The sequence below is a fragment of the Halichoerus grypus genome, chromosome 3 (genome assembly GCF_964656455.1).
Source record: "Halichoerus grypus chromosome 3, mHalGry1.hap1.1, whole genome shotgun sequence".
NCBI classification, from domain to species: Eukaryota; Metazoa; Chordata; class Mammalia; order Carnivora; family Phocidae; genus Halichoerus; species Halichoerus grypus.
In genome coordinates this window covers 13,494,053-13,509,708 of record NC_135714.1, presented here as the reverse complement: position 1 = coordinate 13,509,708, position 15,656 = coordinate 13,494,053, and the positions used below count along the sequence as shown (strand labels likewise).

The 15,656-nt window shown below is 46.8% G+C and overlaps 1 protein-coding gene across 5 annotated transcripts in view; it reads left to right on the top strand.

Annotated features, from left to right (window-relative positions):
- Positions 1 to 15,656, top strand: part of FAM184B (family with sequence similarity 184 member B) — a 152,333-nt gene that overhangs the window by 100,857 nt on the left and 35,820 nt on the right. For all 5 annotated transcript variants that reach the window (XR_013446295.1, XR_013446296.1, XM_036072089.2 and 2 more), the window contains exon 7: positions 3,934 to 4,041. Coding sequence is in view for 3 of the 5 variants with exons in the window: in XM_036072089.2 (XP_035927982.2) it covers positions 3,934 to 4,041 (108 nt within the window). In the remaining 2 variants the exon portion in view is untranslated. The remainder of the gene's footprint in view (positions 1 to 3,933; positions 4,042 to 15,656) is intronic.

The following is a 15,656-nucleotide window of genomic DNA, read 5'->3' as shown; positions in this document are numbered from 1 at the left end:
CTCGCCTCCTCCTGGGCTGTGTCCTCACTTTCCTGGGTTTTAGTAGCTTTTGCCTTCATGGACTCCTTCCTCTATTGAAAAAAGAATATCAAAAATTATATTTTATGACTACATTGGCATAAAGATTAATATAACCAAGCTGTATTTTTACTTTCTGACTTTAAAAGAAATTCAAACATTGTCATGGCCCCTCAAAGTATCGTGGGCCCTAGGCCCTGTGCCTGCTGCGTCTAAGAAGTCAGCTCAGGTTCCCCCCAGGCTTGGAAAATGACTGTCACTGCTCCGTTGCCAGATCCAAATTTACACCAGGAAATGAGGGGGGGGAGGGGGTGATGACCAGGCCTGCCCACTTCATCAGGAAACCACAAGCCTTCACAGAGGGCTCCCACTGACTCCTCCTCCCATTGGTCATATCCGTGTCACCAGGCCAGCCTGGGGAGGCACGGAGGAGGCAGGCAAGGGAGAAAGGAGTAGAGAATGCCTGTAGACCAGCTGAACATCACAGTTTGCTCTGGGGGTCCACCCAGAGACTAAGGTCAAAGTTTAAAAGATCTGTTGGCCATCCTATGGGGGGAACTCGTGGGAGGGACTGGAAACAGGCTTCATTCTTGAGCCTCATTAGACCCCCCAAAATGTGAAGGGGTTCCCTTGCTTCCCCTGCCCTCTCTCACACCTTCCAGATGAGCCCTGAGTCCACCCTCCCCTTAGGAGTCCATGAAATTGGTTCCTCGGGTGCGCCTGGGTGGCTCAGTTGGTTAAGCGACTGCCTTCGACTCAGGTCATGATCCTGGAGTCCTGGGATCGAGTCCCGCATCGGGCTCCCTGCTCAGCCGGGAGTCTGCTTCTCCCTCTGACCCTCCCCCCTCTCATGTGCTCTCTCTCTTTCTCTCTCTCTCATTCTCTTGCTCTCAAATAAATAAATAAATAAAATCTTAAAAAAAAAAAGAAATTTGTTCCTCAGCCCTGGCTGAGCACTGCAACCTTCTGGGGGAGCTTTTAAGAATCTAGAAGCCGTGTGCAAAACAGTATTGATTGTTTAAAAATACATAGTGGAGTTCAGTCTGGAGACACGCCTGAGAATGACAGAAGGAAATCTGAACCAGCGGTTGTTTCTAGAAGGGAAAGAGGGTGGTAGATCAGGAGAAGCTCGGGGGCCGCAGCTGTATTTGTGATATGTTATCTCTTCGGCTGAGTGATGCGTGTCCACGTTATGGTTTCCTCCAACCTTTTTTTCTATGTCACAAGTTATCATTTTTCTAGAAGGTGAGCCTGCCATGCCTTGGACTTGCTATATCAGGGGCTCTGGAGGAGCAGTCCTGGTGGAAAGTCTCTGCTCCAGAAGCTCCTGTTCCACCTTAGCCCAAGGTGGCGGCCCAGTGAGGATGCCCATTCCTTTCTCCCTCCTCTCTCCCTCCCTCCTGAGCTGTACTGCCAATTTTCACATTGGATCTGGACTACGCTGCTCTGCAGAGCTTAGGGAGGCTTCACATATGTGTGTGGGACCAGCCCAGTCATGCTTCTGACATGGGACACTGGGGTCCCCCCGCCGACTATTTCTCTAAATGCCCCTGAGAACCCCTCTCTAAAAATGACAAGGGTGAATTTTGCTGGGTGCTTACTTTAGTTAAGGTACTGCCTAAGCGGTTTACATATATTAACTTTTAATCCTCACTACCACTGTACAAGGTAGGTACTATGATTATCCTTGGTTTACAATGAGTAAACTGAGGCACAGAGAAGGTAAATCACTTCCTCAAAGTCATACAGGTAAGGACTAGCGGGGCCTGGGATTCAAACCCAGGTAATGCGGCTCTGAAGACCCCACTCTTAGCCATTATGCCAGTACTCCCTCTAGCACGGTATGCCGCATCTTTGATGACCGAGGATCATATCTACAGATGGCTGGCCTGACCCAGAGGCTGACCTTGACAAAGCGCCTCAGGCCTGCTCTTCATCCTCCATTTCTTCCACGGAGCTAGTGGTGACCTCATCTAGTCCCCCGCTTACCAAAGCTAGAAATGGGAGAGTCAGCCCTGACCTCCTCCATCTTCACCTGGTGTCCCCGCCCTACCCCATCATCACATCCAATCAGTCGTCAAGTCCTGTGGGTCCTATCACTAAAGGTTCTCAGTCCCCTCCTCTCCCTTTATCAGACCCCTAGATGGCTTACCTAGACTCTGTTTTTCTTTACCTCTTGTAGATGTTACATAAACAATTGCATAGGACTCCCATTTGAATATTTCGCAAGCCTTAGCAAGATGCAGTATAAATAGTTTCGTAATCTTCTTCTTCTGTGATATTGCCTAGAGTCTGGCAAGAGCCTTGCCTGTACCTCCCTGCCTCCACATTCCCCATGGGCCAGCAATTCCCAGAACTAGCCTTTTAAAACCCAAATCTGCTCAAGGCCCCACTCCTCCTTCCCCCAAATCTTTAATTTCCATGTTTTTCATAATTGGGGCCTAGCCCAGCCCACCACCACTACCCCCCGGACTCTCTTTCCTCCCCGCCATTCCTGCATGCTGGGTCCCTGACATGGAACTTTCCTCCAGTCTTCACACACGTCCTACCTTCCCTCTGCCATTGCACCTGCTATTCCTGCCCCCTGGAATGTCCTTTCTCACCCTTGCCACTGACAGACTCCTATTCATCCTTCAGCACCCCTAAAGTGCCCTGGACTCCCCTGGGCAGAGTTTTTTGCTGTAAATTCTCTGCAGTAGTATGTGTCTCATAGTAGTTGTTGTGAGGATTAAACAACTTTATACTGTAAAATGCTTAGGTCTGTGCCTGGCACAGAACAAACACACCATTCGTGGTCCTATTATTATTTTGTCTTCTGAATATTGCTGTGATGATAACCATCTACCTGCTGCTTCCTCCATAAGATGATAGCTCCTGGAAGGCACAGGCTGTATTTTATTCTCTTACCATCTTGTTCTCACCCTGTCCCTCTTCCTTTCCTCCTCATACCTGGCATGGGGCCTGAGGAGTGTTAGGTTTCCTACAAAGATTTGTTAGCCACATCTGAGTTTTCCTTATGGTTATTCGCCTTGTTCTTCTCAAAGTCTAGAGCAGAGAAGCCAGTCTGTTTAATCGATACTCTACAGTTAGTTGGCTAATCATCATCATCATAATTAGGGCTATACACTTTAAAAGCACCTTCTAGCCACCCTTTCTTTGGTATAATTCTTAAATATTGTTCCTTTTCTTTACCAACTAACTTTTTAAAAAAAGAAAGAGAGTGGGGCGCCTGGGTGGCTCAGTCATTGGGCGTCTGCCTTCGGCTCAGGTCATGATCCCGGGTCCTGGGATCGAGCCCTGCATTGGCTTCCCTGCTCTGCGGGGAGTCTGCTTCTCCCTCTCCCACTCCCCCTGCTTGTGTTCCCTCTCTCGCTGTGTCTCTCTCTGTCAAATAAAAAGAAAAAAAAAGAAAGAGAGTGATCTTCCAGGAATGGTGTGAAAGCCAAGGAAAACCACCCTACAGTTCCCGTATAGGTGTACTGATGTGCGTAATTTAAAAGGAAGTATAGAGGGCACCTGGGTGGCTCAGATGGTTAAGCATCTGCCTTCGGCTCAGGTCATGATCCCAGGGTCCTGGGATCGAGTCCCACTTCGGGCTCCCTGCTCCTTGGGAGCCTGCTTCTCCCTCTGCCTCTCTCTCTCTGTCTCTCATGAATAAATAAATAAAATCTTTTTTAAAAATAAATAAATAAAAGGAAGTATAGAGTACAATACACCTGCCAGGCTCATCCTTTCTAGGAAGATGAAGCAACCAGCCAATTAGAAATGGCTTTTCCAGAAACACTTTTAGAAGCTGTCTAATGGGGCACTGTCCCCAGAACAAATTGACCCGGGAGAATAGTTTCGCAGATTAATGACCCCATCAGGAGACGGGGCTCCGTTTCATTACTAAGTGTTTCTTTTCTTCTATTTTAGGTTTTAAGACTGGAAGAATTTATCCAACAGAATAAGGTGCGTCCCAGAAAAGGCAAAGAAAGGCCCCAGGGATTGGACTGCCGGCACCGCAGCATTTTCGAGACCCAGGTAACCTCTGGTTTTTTTCCTGCTTTCATTAAGGATATTTCCCTTCTCTCAGCGCTTATCATCCCTCGTGACACATGCTGGCATTAATGGGCTTTTGTATCTCCCTCCTCAGAGCTGCCAAAGCGTCTGAAAAAAAAAAAAAAAATCACCACAAAATCCATTTGCAAAAACCATGAGGAAAATAGAGTTCTGGGTAATTATCCGCGTGGTTTGAAAAAGAGCAGGGCGTGTCAGATGCAGTCTTCCCTCCCTGGCTGAGAGCAGCTTGCCTGGCAGATAAAAGGCTCAGTGCCTAGGGGCGCCTGGGTGGCTCAGATGGTTAAGCATATGCCTTCGGCTCAGGTCATGATCCCAGGGTCCTGGGAGCGAGCCCCGCATTGGGCTCCCTTCCCAGCCGGGAGCCTGCTTCTCCCCCTCCCTCTGCTTCTCCCCCTGCTCACGCGCGCGCGCTCTCTCTCTCTCTCTGTATCTGTTTCTCAAATGAATAAATTAAAAAGTCTTTAAAAAAAAAAAAAGGCTCGGTGCCTAGAGGCGGCCTTGGGTTCTGCCTGGCAGGAAGCATAGTGATAACGCCCCTGGCCGCCCTCTGCCTCCAAGATACCAGCCACTCTCACGCTGGCCCTTTCGGTGAGGCTGCCCTTTCAGGGACCCTGCTCCAGGGCGGAAGCCGGTTCCTGTGTGTTCTCTGCCCGCTCACCATAAGCCGTTTTATGTTCCTAGGGCCGCCATAATGAATCTCCACACACTTGGTGGCTTAAACCACAGCAAGGTGTGGTCTCACAGTTTTGGAGGCTAGCCGCCCCAAATCAAGGTGTCGGCAGGGTTGGTTCCTCCCGGTGGCTGAGAGGGAGACTCTCCTGCATGCCTGTCTGCCGGCTTCTGATGGTTGCTGGCAATCCGAGGCGTTCTGCGGCTTGCGGATGCCTCACTCGCTCTGGCTCTGTCCTCACGGGGCCTTCTTCCCTGTGCGTCTATGCCTCTGGGTCTTCACAAGGCATTCGTCTAAGGACACTGGGATCCTTGGTTAGGGTCCACCCTAATCCAAGAGGACCTCGCCTTAACTAATTACATCTGCAGAAGCTTCTATGCAAATAGAGTCACATGAACCGGTACTGGGGGCTAGGACTTCAGTATATCTTCCCGGGGCCACGGTTTAAGGCAGAACATAAGCATTCGTTTTAACGTTTGCTGCATGACGTCAACACATAAATAATTCCCGTGAAGTTGGCGTTTGAGTGCCCTGGCTTCAGTGATCCTCTTGATTCAGCTTCCCTGTTAATTAACCTTTGCAGCTGGAGCCAGCAAAAGCCCACCACTGTAACAGTTTATTTTGTTACCGTCCCGGATTTTCAGTCCACTTCATATTCCAGGTGGGAAAACACACGTAAGTGAGTCTGAATCTCACTGCTTCGTCCTCGCCCAACTCTTATTCCCCGTGTCCATGTGCCTGAGTGTCGACAGGAACTGCAGTTTCTCTCCCTCGACCCCAGACTTCCAGAGCTTGAGCTCTGGTCCCGCCAACAGCCCCCAAGGCCCGCCCCACTGGAATGACCCCTACTTAACCACATATTCACCGGGGTAAAAATGAGCCAGAAATCTGGTGGACATCGATGTGAATGACAACATTTGTATGGGACCCGGTCAGCTCTAAAGCATCGTCCCCATCTATTATTTCTTTGGAGTCTTCCAACAACCCTGTAATGCACTCATTTTACAGAGGAAGAAACTGAGGCCCAGAGCAGTTGTGTGACTTGCCCATGGTCACAGGCATGTCAGCAGCCAGGACAGGACAGAACCACTGGGTCTGTGGCTCTGAGCCCCAACTCTCCTTGTGAGGGTATCAACACATGCCCAGGATGCCTCCCAGATAAAACAGACCTCAGCTCTGTCTTGGGGTTGAGGAGGGCAGCCAGGGTGCCCTGTGTTTCCCATCTGATGCCCAGAGTGGGGGAGAATCCTTGAGTAGCTCTCTTTGCCCCCCCATAAGCCTGCCTGAGAAGGCTAACAGAGCAGACCCGCACCTTCCTCGATGGGGCTGGTCCTTCCTGATCTGGGGCCACGCATCCTTCCTGATGGGGTCTGCCTGAGATGTATGCAGATATTTTCATCCTCCCTCAGTTTCTGAAGAACCAGCCTCATGAGCTAGCATTCCGCTGGAAGAGCTCCTGGCCCTGGAGACAGCTGAACTTTCCACCAGCACCCGATGGCATTTTCTGGAAAGATTCTTTCTCCAATATTCAACTATTTCTCAGCTCCTCACAGTGACTGTGGCAGGGAGATGGGACAGAGTTGGCTGGGCTCCTGAGTAATGAGATCCAGTGAAAATAAAGTTGATAAGCTCAGGAAGATTGTGCATCAGCTGGGTTTTCAGGGGAGAATACACACACCTAGAAGTTCTAGGTATGTCCCAGGGCAGATGAACAAGGGTCGGAGCTATTATGGCGGCTCAGGCTTTCTCTGCCTCGTCCCCAGCCTCTACCCACCAAATGCTAGTAGCATCTCCCCAATAAAAATGTCCCAGCCAAAAATGTCTCCAGATGTTGTCCAATGTCTCCTGGGGACAAAATTATCCCCAATTGAAAACCTCTGATGTAATTAAAAATCCTGAGGAAGTTCAAAATACAAGTGCATGTTGACAACCATAGGTTGGTTCACCATGAAACTTGGCTCTCCTCCCACCCTCCTTGGTCTAGAACATTGTCCCTCATGAGCCCGGTTTCTAGAGAGCGGTACACACCCCTCCTAGGGTGTGTGTGAATTGCACATGGAACCTCAGGGAACATCAGTTCCATTTGATTCAACTCTACATGCACGTTATTTATTCATTCCACAGTCATTTGTGGAATACCTAGGATGGGCCAGCCTCTGAGCTAGACGCTGGAGGAGAGAAGCATTCATAAACCGACAGCTTTAAAACCAAGTGAACATTTAGTAATAGAATTAAACATCTGGTGCTGTGTTTCCTAATTAGGCAACTATTATGTGCTTTGCAGGTATAGTTTGTTCTCTTAAATTGTTTTCTTTTCAAATAATTAATCCATATATGCGGCACAGAATTTAAAGGTATATAAAGGCATACAGTGAAAAGCCTCCCTCCTCTCCCTAGTTTCCTGTCTGGTTTTGTTGTATTTTATCTCTTCTTGTATATCTGCTCAGAGCTATATACCATGCATATGCAAGCATAATTATGAATATATATATTTTTTTTCTACAAATGGTAGCATACTGGCCTGTGCTCTACTTTTTCTACCTTAAATTTCCATAGCTTGGAGATTGCAACACATCAGTACACGTCCATATCAACCTCCTTTGTTTGAAAGAACGACTACCCAGTATCCCCTGTACAAAAAACTGTAATATATTTACTCTTTCCCTTATGATAGATATTTAGGTTGGTTTTCTCCATTACAAATACTGCTTCAGTGGATAGCTCTGTAGATGGATATAGTGTAGTATAGTTAGGCAAGCCCCCCCACCCCGCCCGCCCCAAACAGACCCCTGGGCTCTTACTGGCTGGACAATCTTGGGCAAATGATTTAAAGTCTCTTTGCTTGAGCCTCCTCATCTGTAAAACTGGGGCAATGATATCACCTACCTCAGAGGACTTTTGTGAGGCCGAAATGAATTAATATATGCCAGCCGAGCAAGTCGAAGCTTGGCTTAGGTCCTAGAGATACAAAGTCCTAGCGAATTTCTCAGGCTGGTGGAGAGGCTGTGTGAGCGGCCCCCTGTGGCGCAGACAGAGCAGGCCCTCCACGCGGACGGACCCACAAGGGCCCATAAAATTTAAGTTTGTTCAAGACTTGGGAGTTTTGGTTTAGACCATTGGCTCTTCTGCCAAAGCACCGCAGTGAGTCAAGAGAGATATAAATAATAATGTCACTTGAGAGCTGAGCTGTTTTCACTCCACTCCCAGAACATACAGAGAGAGGGTTGCCAAGCCTGGGTGTGGCTCTGTCCCAGGCACAGTTAGCTGGGACTTTGCTGAACCTTTTGTCCTGATCTCTCATGGCAAGTCTCTTTGATTCTCTTAGATACATAGTTTTTTTCATTGGTTTTCAGAAAACCACGTCAGTCTTGGTAACTCTGAAGGGAAACTTTTTTTCTGGAAGATTCCTTTGGTGCCTGGGTCACAGTGAGCTGAGGCAAAAAAAGGTTGAAGTTTCCACAGATGCTCATGCCTGTACCTCTTTCCAGAAGAAAAAAGAGTCATTGGTGATTGTTCTTATTCAGGTCTTTTTGCCTCACCAAATATTTATGCATGGTGTCCATGCATGCTATGGTGGCTGGATGCTGGGGTCAGTAAGGCCCAGTCTCGGTCCTTGGAGAGTCCATTTCTAGCGGGAGAAATAAGTATTTACTCAAATAATCACCTGGTACGATAGTCACTGTAATAATGGCAGGAAGATTCTTTGCAGCCAAGATGAGAGAGGCAGGTGTCTGCCCAGGGGAGTCCAGGAAGCTTCCACAGAGCGGTGACATCTGCTGCCATCTGCCTGGACCCTGAAAGTTGAAGGTGACTTCCCCAGGGAGGGACTAGGCAGGGGGAAGGAGCGCAGTGAAAAGTCCCAAGGTAAAATCCCCGAGGCCTGGAGGAAGGAAGACGAGGGGCGCCCTGAAGCTCTCCCCGGCCTGGGAAGGGTCCCCGGCTCACAGGGGGCCCCGTGCACTTTGCAGGGCAGGCTGGCACCATGTGGCATACCCGGTGGATCATAGGAATCCAAGGGTGTCAGCTATCTTGGGGGTGGGCAGACAGACAACCACCAAGCCCTCGAACAACTGTGGTGAGCCCTCTGTGTGGTGTGAGTAGAGGGGTCTGCTTCTGTCTGACCTGGAACAAGGCAGGCTGCCCTGAAGACCGACTCTGTGGAGAGATTCTTGGCTGAGAATCGGGCTGAGATTTGATGAACCTGGGAAGACAGCATAGGGCTGGCAACAGCTCCGGTCGGAGGGTTAGGGCATGGATTCCACCCCAGCTTTCCCCCAGACCTGTTTGGGGGACCTCAGGCAAGTCCGAAAAGCTGAGACCAGTTTCTGCATTACTGTGAGTAGCAGACACAGACCAGGCCCTGACTGTGTGCCAAGAACAATGTACAGAGCCCCACAACAACCCTGACAGACCTCATTTTACAGGTAGAGAAACTGAGGCCCATGCTCCAAACCATGACGCCATACTGCTTCTCTTTAGTAAAATGGCGGTGAAATCCCTACTTGGCTCCACACCCAGAGACCTGTGGTAATGAACGGAAGAACATATATGAAGGCACTTTTCAAAACTGTTCAAGAATCTATAAATGTAAGATGACTTTATAGTATCTATGACAATCCCCTGTAATCATTTCCGCAAAACCCCATTGCATTAGGTGTTCTATTTTAAGATGTACATAATGCTACCTTTGAAGGATTGTCAACTGAACTTGAGAATGACTTTGAATATTCCCTTTCAGGAGATTTTCTGGGCGTGGGTGTTCCCTTAAAATAGAAACAATCCAGAAGAGGTTAACGGTCTGGGAGATGAAAGATGAAGACCTAAAGTGAACGCAGGTTTAAAATAACCAGCCAGCTCTTTGCTTGGGAGAAGTTGGGAGGAGGCTTTGGTGATGGACGGTTGGAGGAGAAGCAGAACTATTTGTTTTTCTGTGCACACTTTATGCCCAGGCCACTTTGGCCCTGGACAGAGAGTGGTGGGCGGAACCGGAGCAAGCAGGAGTGTGAATTAGGGGCGGATAACTCCGAATACACCAGGAGTGGCTCAGGGTCGTTCCTGGGAGGAACTCACTGAGATCCCAAGCAGATAACCAGGGAAGGGGCAGCTGGAGAATCTGTTCCATTTGAAGGTCAGAGAAGAGTGCGCCATTGACATGAGTATTAGTGAGCTTGAAAGCACTCGTTCAGCCAACTGTTGATCTCCAAGTTCATGTCCATTTGTGAAATATTCCGATGGTACCCTGGTGCCTCTTGAATGATATACTTTGATCTCAAATGCCGGGTACACAGGTAGCGGGAGAGAGGAGGGAAATATTTTTGACGTTTATATGGTCTGTTGGTCCCCCTGCTGAACCATAAGTTTGCTGAAATCAAGAGCTATGTGCTCTTGGGGCGCCTGGGTCGCTTAGTCCTTAAGCGTCTGCCTTCGGCTCAGGTCATGATCCCAGGGTCCTGGGATAGAGCCCCACATTGGGTTCCCTGCTCCGTGAGAAGCCTGGTTCTCCCTCTCCTACTCCCCTTGCTTGTGTTCCCTCTCTCGCTGTGTCTCTCTCTGTCAAATAAATAAATAAAATTAAAAAAAAAAAAAGAACTAGGTGTTCTTAATCTTTACCCTTCCAGCACCTAATACACCTGTATGTGGCAGATGTTTAGCACCATCTTGTACACAACTGATACATGATGTGACAATTGAATGAATGGAATTCATTAAGGGTACCATTTTGAGTCCTAGTAGTCAAAGGTTAGATTAGGAACCCTTCAAAAATTAGTCTTGGCTGGAGGATGATTTAGAAGAACACTGGGGTCCTTTCCAATTACTTGTGGAGGGAGAGGAGGATTCACCTTTTTTTTTTAGAAAGAATGCCCCTGTCTCTGGTCCTGGGGGATGGAAAAAAGTGAATAGACAGAAAGGATTCCTGAGTTCGCCTCCCTGTTGATTAGGAAAACAACCTTCGTCTCTCAGGTTGATCTTGTCTGTCTCACAGATATTTCTCACAGCACGTTTGTACAACATGGTTTAAACTCACACCCAGTTAAGTCCCGATGCTGGCATCTGGGGATCTTGCCAACATGGCGGTGGCGAGTACCACTGTGGTCACATGGAATCACAGGGCAGGCAGCGGGACAACCCAGGGGTCCAGTCCTCATGCCACCCTCCAGTGGCCATTGACCTGAAGCAAGTCGCTGGACTACTTCTCTGATCTCACATCCTCATCTGTAACCCAAGGATGGTAGTGTCTTTCCTGCCCACCTTACAGAGTCCTGGGCACCCATCCGTCAATGTATGGAAATAGAAAAATGGGATGCAGCTGGGAGCCGATGTAGTCATCCCGGTGCATCATCAGCTTTTTATAGCGTCTTCCACCCTCTCCTGTTTCTGGACTCCTGCCCAGGATGCCTTTAAATATATCAGTTGTTGATAAGGTGGCCCAGAAATTACATCCTGCGCATTTCCTTTCACGGCCCTCACAGTGGCTCAGAGTACATTCGAAATTCTTTTTCATCTCTATGATAACTTTCGTGAGCTATTTGTCCATTATTCGTATTGCTTCAAGTTCCTTCTCCTCTTTTCCTTGATCAGGCCCCATGTGTCTTTTCAAAAAGCCAGCTTTCAGATGCGTTGCGCGGATCTCTTCTTTTCTATGTCATTAATTTTGTCTTTTGTATCTCTTTCCTTCTGCTTACTTGGGGTTTATTCTCTTATGCTTTTTCTAACTTCTTGAATGTTTTCTAATAAATACAGTGAAAGCTGTGAATTTCCCTCTAAGTGTATGTCTTTAGCTGTATCCCAGAGTTTACTTTTTTAAACCTACTTTCTTTTTGCTTTCTAATTTTATTGCATTGTCATCATCAGTCACATCATCTGTAGAATGTCAACATCTGGAACGGTGGTGAGATTTACTTGTAGACTTCTGTGGGGTCATTTTTTTTTTTAAGATTTTTATTTATTTATTTGAGAGAGAGAGAGAGCATGAGCATGAGCAGGGGGAGGAGCAGAGGGAGAGGGACAAGCAGACTGCCTGCTGAGCTGGGAGCCCAACAACTACGAAGGGCTACATCCCAGGACCCCAAGATCATGACCTGAGTGAAGTCAGATGTTTAACTGACTGAGCCACCCAGGCACCCCTGTGGGGCCATTTTCAAATGTTCCCTATAAACCTATATTCTCAGTTTGGTCATTTAAGTATATAATTGACCCTTGGACAATGCTAGTATTAGGGGTACGAACTCCCTGCATAATTAAAAATCTACATGTAACTTTTGACTCCCCAAAAACTTAACTACTAATGACCTACTGTTGACCAAGAAGCTTTACCGATAACATAGTCAATTAACACATATTTTAAAGTAAGCTAGAGAAAAGAAGATATTTAAAAAATCATAAGGAAGAGAAAATACATTTATAATACTGTACTGTATTTACTGAGAAAAAAATCCACAGATAAGTTGACCCTCGCAGTTCAGATCTATGTTGTGCAGGGGTCGACTGTATGTTTGAATTACAGCTTTGTGATACATTCAACGTATAATCTTAGAGAACTTGCATATCTTCTCCTGCCTCAGTTTTGTCCCCTTTAAAATGGTATGATACTGCCCATCTCATAGAGTTGAGGGCCTGGGAACACTTAGCACCATATAAATGTTAGCACTGATTAGTATTTATTTTTAGCTGTTAGGTTTAGCTTATTTATTTTTATTTTTATTTTTTAAATTTTATTTGATTTTATTGTGTTATGTTGGTCACCATACAATACATCATTAGTGATGTATCTTGTTGTTCAAATCTTCTACATCCTAGCTCATTTTGTTTACTTAATATATCAGTTCTGAGAGGTGGTTATTAAATTCTCCATTACAGTTGTAAATTTATCCATTTCTCCTTACAGTTCTGAACATTTTGCCTAGTTTTTGGGCTTTATTGTTAGATGCCTACAGGTTCATTATTAGTTTTAGTGAATGATTCCTTTTATCAGGATAAATAATGTGTTGAACTTAGCCAGATCATGTTTGTCATGATTACTGATACCCTTAGGGTTGTTTTGCCAACATATTTTGTGCTTTCTATTTACCAATACTTCTTTATAACCTCTGATTTCCCTTTAGAAACCTGGACCAATTAATTATAATAATTACATATGTATTTATATTGCAGTATTATGCTATTTTGATTCATTGCTGTTGTTCCGCATTCACCGTGCCATTTTCCCTGGATTATCCGGAACGTGTATTTATAACAGGTGTCTCACAAAGCTGTTTTGCTTAGACTGTGATATCTGCTTCTGGGCTTTATAGGAATTGGGAGTTATCCAAGATACTTTGAATGCCCCAAATACCTGAAAGTGGGAGGCAAAGGTGGGCCTTTTAGCTTACGGTCCACACGGAGATTGCAAGCTGGTCAATGACATCATTTTTGAAAGTACACAGCAATGAACCAAACTCACTGGGCCCTGCAATGAATAGCATGTCAGCCGGCTGGACTTTAGTACCCAGTTACACACACTAAAGAGAAAGGATTCAGGCAAAGGAAAATGACCGTGCAGCATGATCTCAATTACTGGCTGGAGGATTTATAACATTTTAAAAACCATACCTGGGATTACTTTTACCTTCCAGAAAGGGAGAAAGAGAATACTCCTATGACTAATACAAAGCAGAAAAAAACTTTCGTCTGTTTTATTGATTGCTGAGTCTCTGGAACAGTGCCTGGCATATAGTAAATGCCAAAAAATATTTGTGAGCAAATTACGGTAGCAAAAAAATAATTGTTACGGGACCTTTAAGAGCAGAGAGTATAATTGCAACAGAAGAGTTGTGAAGGCTTCATGGAGGAAGTGGCAGTTGAGTAGGGCTTTGAAGGATTAGTAGGATCTAGAGATTAAAGAGTGCATGAGACAAGGTTTGGTCAGAGAAACAGACTACTAAAAATGATACAGAAAACGGGACTCATTTTAGAAAAACATGGCATCATTGTGGGAGTCAGGTAAACACTCTATATTCAACTGTTGCATCCCCGTCCAGTGTCAGGCCTACAGTGGGCCTACACCTGGGTGGGCAGTCAGAAGCAAAGAAGGACGGATGTGGAATGCGGAAGACCAAGGACGAATGTAGCCCATGAGGCTGAGCTTGAATGGTATTGGTTTCTGAAGCCGATGAGCCTCCAGCCCCAAGGATTTAGGTGACCTGTAGGAGAATCCAGCATCCTTCCTCATAGAGCTAAACATGCCCTGGGCCCAGGAAATGGAGAAGCCTATGGAGGGTCCAGCGGGAGATGGAGGAGCTGAGAGCCCTAGGCAGCCCAGACCAACCAGGTGAGCCAGCAGATCGGCGACGAAGCGCATGAGCTGCCACAGCACCTGATGTCCTGCAGCAAGCATCCAAGCAGGAGAAGAAAAAGGCACACCCATCTTCCAGATCTTACACAAAGTCACATGGTCCAGAATTATGCAGGGAAGGAAAGCCTGGAAAAGGTAGTTCTGGCTTAGCTAAGTTGACCCAGGGCACATCGCTCCAGAAGGGAAGAGGAGGGCTTTAATAGGAGGGGTGTGGGAGGCAGAGGGAACTCTTACTCTCTGATGGGCCATCACCTCTGGGCACCCTTCCACGGGCCCTCCCGGGCAAGATGGGCGATGACTTTCTGAATGTCATCTCCACCCTGTCTCTGGAAGCGAGGGCTCTAGCATCACATGGTATCTGTTACATTTAGAGACAACACAAATGACTCAAACAGAACTTGGAACTTAAGACTCATCAAGGCACAAAGGGCACCTGAGCAGAGCTGGGAAACACCCAACTCTGGGCCATGGGATGTAGTGGGAGTGTGAGGTGAGTGTGGGAGAAAAGGGCCTCCCTGCTCTCTGAGAGATTTGTTTGGGTTTGTTCATGTGTTGTTTACTGAGTGTCTTCCATGTGCCACACACGTTTCTAGGAACCAGGGAAACAGCAAGGAACAGAGTAGAATCCCTGCCCCCATGCAGCTTACCTTCCAGGGAGGGAAACAGTGAAAGAGTAGACACGTAATTGACATTAGGCCACAATCTGTATTTTGAGGAAGACATAGAGCAAGGTGGGAGAAAGAGAGAGGGCTGGTATTTTAGAGAAAATGATCAGAGAACAATAATCCTGGGCAATATTAATTTGAGTATTCACTGTGTAGCTAATACTATTTCAAAGACTTTATATTTATTGGTTTATTTAATCCACGACAGCCTAATTTTCCCAAAGTTACATCCTTAAGAAGAAGAAGAACTGGGATTTAAACATAGGTGTCTGGTACCAGAGCCCAGGATTTAAGTCAGGTAAGGTCTCTCGGTTGTGGTGAGTGAAGTGAGGGAGCAAGGCATGCAAATATTACAATGAAGAGCATTGCAGGCAGTGAAACTGCCAGTGCAAAGGCCCTGGGGCAGGTGCATGCTTGTTGTTTGGGGAGGGTGAGACCAAGAGTTCAGATCTGGACATGTTGCAGTTTGAGAAGCTTATTAAGCACCCAAGTGATATCTGGAGGACAGTTGGATATTCAAGTCCAGACTTCAGGGTAAAGCTTGGAAATAGATTAAATTTGTTTGTCATCAGTATTCGTAGAACTATATGAGATGCTAGTGAGAGAGAGATGGGGAGTGAGAGAGAGAAGTCCAAGGACTAAAGTGTGGGGCAGAAGAGCAGGTGGCTTGAGCAGAAGAGACTAAGAAGGGGCAGCTGGTGAGGGAGGAGGAAACCCAGGAGAGAAGACCGCATGCAGGAGGGAATGACCAGATATTTCCAGTCCTGTAGGGAGGCTCAGTTAGCTGAAGCCCAAGGAGTGACCATTGGATTTGGCAACACGGAAGTCATCATTGGCCTTGACGTTGGTGACCTTTAATAGACAGTATAGTACCTGGAAGGGCAACCAAAACAATTTCATGCCAGGTTTC